The sequence below is a fragment of the Morone saxatilis genome, unplaced genomic scaffold (genome assembly GCF_004916995.1).
Source record: "Morone saxatilis isolate NCDOM2014 unplaced genomic scaffold, NCSU_SB_2.0 Contig18, whole genome shotgun sequence".
In the NCBI taxonomy this organism is placed as follows: domain Eukaryota; kingdom Metazoa; phylum Chordata; class Actinopteri; family Moronidae; genus Morone; species Morone saxatilis.
The window spans coordinates 1,547,833-1,557,031 of NW_023339740.1; the positions used below are offsets into that span (position 1 = coordinate 1,547,833).

The following is a 9,199-nucleotide window of genomic DNA, read 5'->3' on the forward strand; positions in this document are numbered from 1 at the left end:
ATGGCATTTGCAAGAATCCACTGGGCCTGGCTTTTTTAAATTTAGAATTTTTTAAATTAGTGCAATAGAATGTACATTGTAAAAAAATAGATTTTTATGGTAAAAAAAAAAAAAAACTAGCAGCTGTGATTGCCAGAACTTAACGGTAAAAGGATATTAGTGTTGAGTTTTAATCCATATTTTATTGTATAAATACAGGTTTTTACCGACAAAAGAAACCATATCCCAAATGAAAATACCATATGAATGCTATGACGGCGATGCTCTGTGCAATTTACAGTCCATAATATAAGAAAACTATCAATACATTACTCCAAAATGCCATATAAAAAAAGCTTTTTCCATGAGATATCACTGTGTTTTACTTTTACAGAAACTTGACAGTTTTTCACTCTCAAATCTACAGACATTTTTTACAGTGTAGGACTGGTATATCGAATATAAAAAATGAATGAGTGAATGGTTTTTACCGATGAGGAGTCTCGCCATTGTGCTCTCTGAAGATCCAACCAAGGGTCTTCTGCAGCGGGGAACCTCTGATTGAGCATAAAACATTCACATCAAACACATGAAGAATAAAAGCAGACATTAGGCAGCTACCACTGCAACAATTATATTTTGAATGAACTATTCAAAAGAAATCCTTACATAAATCAATAATGAAAATAATTCTAAGCTGTAGGCTACTACTAAAAACTGCAATACAATGCAACTATAAAGTTACAACCACTTTGTAAAGTAAAAATATTTTATATTTGCACATGAAGCAACTCGCAGCTAAATGCTAGCTGTAAATGACACAAATCAGAACATGCTGATGGTCTCATTACCTTTCTTCAAGAGGAAGAGGAGCAGAGTGCAGAGCAGGGTGCAGTTGGGTTGATTTATATTTTACTCATTAATGACTAATAGCTGGTGGCAAAGTGCAGCTGATAAGGGCTGAGGGTGGTGGGAGTCTGACTGACTGCTAATAACCCCCTTCCAGGTAAGACTGGACAAAGCCATGAAAGAATATTACACTTGCTGAATCAGTTCAGTTTCTCTATTGATAAGTGATAAGTGTGCATCTGCATGGATTAATACCAGGAAATAGAGATTAGAAATAATAAAATAGCAAAAGGTGGTAAATAGGCGATGCCTAAATGTGGCTGAAATTGAGTTTACAGCTTCCTGCTGGGAATCTGGTTTAGTATCCTGATAATTACAGAACATATGGTTGGATTAAACCCTGTGTGATTAAATAAGTTATTAAATATTCTTGTTAAAGAATATTTTCATAAATGTTTGCTATTTTACACATGGTCAGATGAGCTGATTGGTATCAGTTTCATTGCGCAACCAGTACAGAAAGAAGTCCAGGATCTATTGAACCTAGCTGTGTGGACAGGAATCCTGGTACACAGCATGCAAGACCTTTTTTCACAGCAGCCATTTCCATGTCAAAATGGCTGCTGTGAAAAACGTCTATTAATGTAACTGTTGTTGATTATCAATTAGCTCCAGTGCAACTGATCCTACTATCAAAAACCACATGTTTTTCATTTCTCCACAGTCTGCATAATTTCTAACAGGAAATGTTTGTTTACATCATTTTCTGTTGGAAAATACCAGTGTGTAGTGTTCAGTGGCATCTAGTGGTTAAGTTGCAGATTGCAACCAACTGACTATCACTCACCTTCTAATGAAGGAGAAACTAGAGTGAAACTCGCAGAAAATGTGAAAGCCCCTATCTACAGCCAGTGTTTGGTTTGTCCATTCTGGGCTTCTGTAGAAACATAGGTCAACATGGCAGATTCTTTAGAAGAGGACCCGCTCCCTCTGTAGATAAACAGTTTATTCTAAGGTAACAAAACACACAAAAAAAAAAAACAATTCTTATTTTCAGGTGATTATACACTAATGAATTATACCTATGAATATTATATTTCTGATAATAGATCCTCCTAAATGTTACACACTGGACCTTTAAATGCATTCTATGTAACTTCAATTTTGAAATCTTTATGAATCTGTCTCCCCATCATCCAAAACTTTCTTTCTTTTTGCCTCCATTTTTGCCACGTTTCTAGTGTGAACACAAAATCTTCAAAATGTGCTGAGAATTAGTATGGTACCATTGCTAGTATTTGGCATAACATTCATTGTGGATATTCATGGTCCATGGACCTCTGACCAACACTTTGATCCATGACAAAGAATCTTAAAAACAACTGGTTGAGTTTTTGACTGGCTTATTAATGTCTTTCAGATTTGCAGTGGATATTTACGCTCCCCAGAGGAAAAACTGGATGGATGATTTTGATGACTTCTGAACTTTCCTGTAGTGCTACCAAAGTGGTCCCTTGTGCAGAAACTAACTCATTCATAGGGAGCAATTTGGGTTTTTTTTGCTCAAGGATACTTTGACATGTGGCGGGAGGAGCTGGGGATCGAACCAACAACCTTCTGATTAGTGGAAGACCTGCTCTGCCTCTGAGCCATAGATGTTTGGAAGATGCAGACAATATGAGGTCTGAGGAGACAGTTTATCTTTGAAATACTACTCCATTAATATTAAAACAAGTTCACTAGTTATTATCCCAAATGTTTCCAACAGTGTTCAAACTCAGAGAAATCTGTTATTTTATTCAGGTAACGCTGTGTCTCCCCCGGTCTCCTCTCATAACTAAAATTTTAGCGTTTTAATCAGCGGGTCTGTTTGTTTTGGAGAGGAGGAGACCTCTGTGGATAATTGGGCTCCCAGTAGAAACCTCCTGAACCATCAACACCGAAGGAATCCTAACCAGGAGGAGCTGACTGCAGTGATGGCAATGGTGGTAAAGACAATAACTCCCATGATCCCACACAACCGTTCACAATCTCAGTCATCAAACTTGATCTTTTGTTACTGTTTTGATGCGAAAATCACACAGTCACAGAAGCCTCCGAGCAAAATGTGAGCTGCTGTGATCTACATAGGACACAATTTTAAGTCCACACGTTACTGAAATACAATCCCAAGGTGTTTATTTTAAATCATATTTACAAGTAGCATCCCTCCCACCCCTCCCTCACATTTCCATTCAATCACAATTTTGAAAAGGCCCAAAGGCAACATTATCCGGCCAAGCCATATGAAACACAGACTTGCTGTTACCACGTCAAGTGAGTGATGAGACCATTCCGTCCACCAGTCCATCAACCAGAACATTCAGCGACTGGGCTCCCGGAAACAACCGGTGAAATGACTTTATGGCTTTTCGATGAATACTAAAGGCATTGAGAAACACACTTTGTACAGAGTAAAGCACAAAAACACAAAACCAGGACATCATTCAACATTTCCAAAAGCATTTCCAACTTAGTGGAGAGAGGAAGCAGCTTTGAGGGTCAGTGTAAAACACAGTGGTGGTGATTGAAATTCGGGTCTGGACCAATTTTGTCTTTTAAGGGCTGACACCAATAATCCAGCAAACCCCGAATCAGTGTTTTAAAAAAAAGTTGGAGTACTGAAATGATTGTAGGCCCAGAGGCAGACCACACTAAACTACACCTACACTCATATATTGGTCTTACCCAAATTTAAATTTCAGTTTTTACTAACTAAAGAACATGTGGTCAATAATAATAATCTACAGCTAATAGCCTATAAAGTGAAATTCAGGGTACATGTTTTGACATTTGTGATATTTTGCAGATATTTTTTGCCTAATACATCGATTTTACAGCCAACCTAAGTTGAATGAAAAAGTAAGAGCAACATTTTGGTGTTAAGGATGAAGCACGTGATTAAAAGTCACATTTTCCTGACAAAATAAAGCACATCATTGTACAATCAAGTGGTCCATCATTCAACCACTTGCGAAGTATAAAACACTGAAGTAACACAAACAGGTTTTAGTTGTCCAGACCAATCAAATTTTTTAAACACAACAACAAAAAACAATAAAATACCTTTGGATCTAACAGAAAACAGAGAACCTTCCAACTGAGCTCACAAGCTTGTTCACACACGTTTCTCTGCAGACCCACACTCCAGCTTAAGAAGCAAGTTACAGGCTTTTTCCAGACCTTTCGACCACATGTCAGAGTTTTCCTCGATGGACGGGATGTCATGTTCCACACTTAGGTCACATTATGACAACTGATCCATGTCTGTGACAACTGAGCTAACTAGACACTGAAGAAAACTATGAGGTGTGCCTGAAAGATAGTAAGTGGAGTTATTTTGTTTCCAGGGTCAAGAATGAACTTTCACATTGCACTTTGTTAAGATTTGGGATACACTGAGGTAATGGCAACTAAAATATGCATAATATATAACATAAAGAAGACTGGGGTGTTTTTTGTTGGCAGTTAGAGAAGACCCAGACCATGTATTCCAGTTGTTACTGACTCTTGGACCACAATCTAAACCTGAAGCATCAGTTACTCTTTAATCTTTAGTATCAAACTGGTGACAGCAAACAGTGAAGGTTTGTCCATACTTTCTTCATTCTGTGGACAGATGCGGTCTCGTTGACGCACACATGGTTCCATTCCCACTATGTCTGTCTGGCATCCCACGCATTTGCATGGCATTAAAACAAAGTTTGGTCTGGCTATGCTTGACTCTGTGGGTGTGCAGGTCTGTGTCTGATTGACCGAGGGTTTGGCTGAGCAGCACTGAGGCACGCAAGACAGTGCAGCTTCAGTTGCATTTCCCTCAAAATCTGCACCTTCTGCAGGATTGTGCGGAGGTATGGCCGGTTATTTGTTATTTCTCTGATTAGGAGGACCCTTGTGGACACACAGAAGCAGAAAGTATGAATTGACCTTTAGACAGTTCTGAGCAAAATAAACCAACAAAAGACACAAACTGTGAGCACTTGATGTCTGTCTTTGACATGCTGACCAGACCTGACCTGGACAGGACAACAGGACAACGTCTAGAATGCTGGCAGAATGAGGTCACATCCTTCCTGTAAACTGTAGCAGGTCAGACAGGTTACATAAGAGCTGATAGATGCTGACAAGATTACAATGAGGACAATATATGACACTATTAACTGCCCTTGCTGATAACTTTGTAGAACAACTCTTTCATCTTTAGCAGTGACTTACCCCTGCTGCCCCGGGCACTTCATATCAGGCCGCCAGCATAAAAGCAGCTGCAATAAACCCAAGAGACACTAAACAGAAACATTTTCACATTGTTGTGTAAATTACTTGAAAAATGCAGGCACAACAAATGTAAAAGATAATAATGAAATACTCCTCCATCTGTCCAAGTTCCCCAACATACGACGTAAAAAATAGAAAATGTAACATTAATGTAAACATTAATTTGGACCGGTGACATATTTCTGTAGTTTGCTATAATTACAACAGAGACAAAAACACAAACAAGCTTACAGACGTTAGCAGGCGCTAAAAAGAAACAATATAAAGTTCTTCAGTGCTTCAGTGAGTGACTCCTGTTCTGTGTTCACACTGTGAGCAACGAGAGCAGCAGGCCGGAACAGGTTCAGCTGGGTAGATGCAAGTGTGTGTGTGCAGAGAAAGGCAAAAAGGAAACTGTGGATACAACTGTTCCGTCTTTGAAGCCAAGTAATGCAACCTCCAAATACCATCACAGAAATCTATGACGTTGAGATATTTTGCATGTATACATTCTGTAATTACCCTTTTCCCTGCACAACATCAGTCCCCTGACTCTGTTTGACCTGAATGGAACAGGAAATGTTGGTTTGAAAAACATCAGTAATGCAATAATACTAAACAAATTATACTATGATTATAATATGACTAAGAAAAAAATGTAAAAGTAAGTTACATGAATTGCATTTTATACTCAGTATTCGTATTTTCAATGCAATGTTAACTGCCCTAAACTGTCAACTGCAGTAAAACCTCTGGAATAGAATTTGACTGCTGCCATAGAGAATGACCAAGATCTTCAGTGAAGAACAAACTCATGTTTCCCAGACAGAAAACTGAAGTGCAACTCATCAAAAAGTCGCAGTTCAAGGCAACTTCAATGCCGTCTTAGTGTTATTGCATTATGATATAAAAAACTGGTTTGCCATAAATTTAGTGATGGATTGTAAACACTTGAAATGGAGCAATTAAGTCTTATATAATTCCGACACTGTTGCACAGCATTGTATTTTTTATTTATTTTTTTGCCAAAAATATTTTGCAGTGGTCAGGGGGTACTTGGCTGAGAACATATATCAGTGGGGGTACCTTAATGAAAGAAGTTTGGGAACCACTGTAGTACAGTATCTTTGCTCACTGATTGTGTTCTGAAGTTTGCCCTTTTATTTTTTGCATTTTTATTGTTAACTTGTTTAAATAAAGCTGTGCCATTTGTTTAACCACTGCTGTAATGTGTGTCCACATCTTCTCAGTCAGATGGATTTTGATTATATTCGTCATATAACTATATTTAGAGGATGTTGCTTTCAGGGACTGAAGTGCAGTGAAAACTGATAGCTTTGAGTTTCACTTGTAACAACTGTAATTAATGTTATGTGGATTTATTACCTGACAGAGCTAATGTCAAAATCTTGTACTTAAATCTGTTTTGATTTTTACGGCTGTCACACCACCCACAGTCGGTCAGAGTGCAGGGATTATCAGCCAGGTTGCTCTCAGTGTGAACAAACAGCCATCACATGTAACACTGTACTGTTTGTACACAAGCTATACACACCATCAATTCTATGAATAATTTACACCTGAAGTTTGCGTGTCTCGCCAGCTACAGTTTGAAGGACGCAAGTGTGAGACGCGTCAGCCACAGATGTGATGGTCCCCATAAGGCATGGTTTTACTGACACAAATACATAAACCAAAAAGACCCTATTTGTTTTTATTATTTTAAAAAAGGAAAATACCTCCTTCCTTCCCCGCCCCTCCAATCCCTGCAGTGCTACAACCTTCCCCCCGACCGCTGGAACCCACCCCAACCCAAAACACAGGCTGAGACACAGGACAGCTTCAGTTTCAAGCCATTAAAAGTAAAAAGTCCACAGACAGGCTGAGATCACAGGCCTGACAACGACGCAAGAGTGAGCAGAACCAAGCCAGCGAGGAGGTGTAGGGGGTGATTGGAGAGTGTGGAGGAGGAATCATTCTGCACCATCATACCAGTTCCTGTGGGAGAGAAAGACAGAGAGAGACAGTGAGTGACAGTGTGTGAACTGACTGTAACAGAAATATTTCTGTATCTGATACTCTAAACAAGGTTCAAGTTTGTGCCAGTTCACACATAACTGGGGCTGGGTACTGAACCTCAAAACCTCACAGGATCATCATTACCTAGCTCATACGTTGTTTGCAGTCATGTAAAATTCAGAATGAGGCCTTAAAAAGTGCTATTCCTGGACATAATGATGTCACAGCTGGCCTTTTGGATATAAAAAGGCCTTAACTTCCTTGTTGTATCCCACCAAATGTGTGTGACATTTTTATATAATTACTGCATCGATTCTTGTTGTCGAGTTGTGACCAAAAACGTGTTTTGTCAAGGTCAGTTTGAGGTCACAGTGACCTTTGTCACCAATTCATTGTCTGACCAGTTGTGAAATATGGTCATCATTTCTTTCAAGTATATTTCAAGTTATGGCCAAAAACATGTTTTGTGAGGTGAGGGTCTGTCACAGTGACCTTTGACCTTTGACATGGACACATAAAAAGTAGCAAGTAGCAAAAGGTAGCATCAAATATCTGTTCAGATGATCAAATAGTTCCAGATTAAAATCTAAATTTTGTCAATTGTGTTGCATATGACAATATTTGAAATAGAAAAAGGAGGAGGAAATATAATATATTTCACAAGTATGGAATGAAAAAACGAAAAAATAAATAAATAAATATATATATATAAATTATATATTATACGACTAAATGCTTAAATAAATGAACAACAATGTAACAACAATGTAATTTCATGCTTAATTGTCTCAATAAAAAAAATCACAATTAAATGAGAATTCATTAAATGAAACCAAAGACCCCTGCTGTTGTAAGCCAGGGAGGAGCCTCCACAGTCCAGTGTGAAACAGTACACTGCTTTGCCTCTAGCTGGATTAGCAAAACCGACAATCAACTGGTCACATAAGCACGCACTCTCAGTGTGGTCAGCGTAGGTGTGCACACACACAGGAAGTATTTGGTGGTTACACTGGAAGCACCGAAACATAACTTGCTTAATAAAAAGCTTAACAGAAGCTAAATCGTCATTAGACAATATACAGCCGATGGGTTCCAAGATCGAGGGAATCCTAGCCTGCGAGTGTGTTAGGGGTGTTTGGTCATGGGCTGTGCTGTACACTGCAAATACAGCATTTCCCTTCAGTGTTTCTGTTCATTTAAACTCTACCAGTTGCTGGACAGACCTTTTCTTATCATCAGTGACTAATCCACTCTACAGTATGCTTATTACTCTGAAACATCACTGTCACTCAGAGAAACCTTTGGTGTGTGTGTCCCACCTGAGTCCCGGGACACAATAATCTCGTGTGCCGGGCCGTCCCCGCCCTCTCCCCAGGACCGGATCTCCAACACAACGTAACCATTGTCCTTTGGCAGCGGCAGGCTCACCGATGTCTTCGCCTTGTCCAGAACCTTCAGCGCTGTCTGGCCCTCATGTTTGTACAGAACCTAAAGAAAACAGCAGATCCACAAGTTAATTCAGACATCAACGTTACAACCTGAAAGGAATCTTTACAGTTAGCAGACTAAAACACACTCAGAATAATAAGTGTTGTTGAGATTTGTATTCTGGAATGTCATTGTTTGTGTTGAAACCATTGTAACAGTAGTATCTGTTTGTTCATAGCCATGTTTTGCTCATGTAGCCATTGTAAACATGATCTTTGATTTTGTTATACAGTCTTTTTATTGCTTCTCATATCTCACACACAGTGGAGATTACTAGTATCACGAGCTGACACATCAAAAAGCAAAACATCCACTAGCAGTGAAATTATGTGAAATTCTCAAGTCTTCAGTCTTCTCCCTACAGTCTGACCCGAGTTCAAGTGTCATTGTCTTAAAGGACCAGGGCTCTGTGGCATCTGTGGTGAAGTTGCAGATTGCAACCAACTGAAGCGTGAAGAACTGAAGTACTACGGTAGCTGCAACACTCTCGAATAAATGCAAAAGCCCCTGTCTAGAACCTGTGTTTGGATTGTCTGTTCTTGGCTACTATAGACAGCTCATTCTAAGGTAA

General features: G+C 39.1%; 2 protein-coding genes across 2 annotated transcripts in view; both read right to left on the bottom strand.

Moving 5' to 3' along the window:
- chia.1 (chitinase, acidic.1) overlaps nt 1-489 on the bottom strand; it is a 6,687-nt gene extending 6,198 nt beyond the window's left edge. The window contains exon 1 of the mRNA XM_035661666.1: nt 471-489. Within this exon, the coding sequence (XP_035517559.1) occupies nt 471-489 (19 nt within the window). The remainder of the gene's footprint in view (nt 1-470) is intronic.
- Nucleotides 490-5,782: 5,293 nt separating this feature from the next.
- Nucleotides 5,783-9,199, bottom strand: part of cntn2 (contactin 2) — a 46,713-nt gene continuing 43,296 nt past the window's right edge. Inside the window, exons 19-20 of the mRNA XM_035661667.1 lie at nt 8,460-8,628; nt 5,783-7,119 (exon numbers count right to left, since the gene is read on the bottom strand). Of these exons, the coding sequence (XP_035517560.1) occupies nt 7,010-7,119; nt 8,460-8,628 (279 nt within the window). The 3' untranslated portion in view covers nt 5,783-7,009. The remainder of the gene's footprint in view (nt 7,120-8,459; nt 8,629-9,199) is intronic.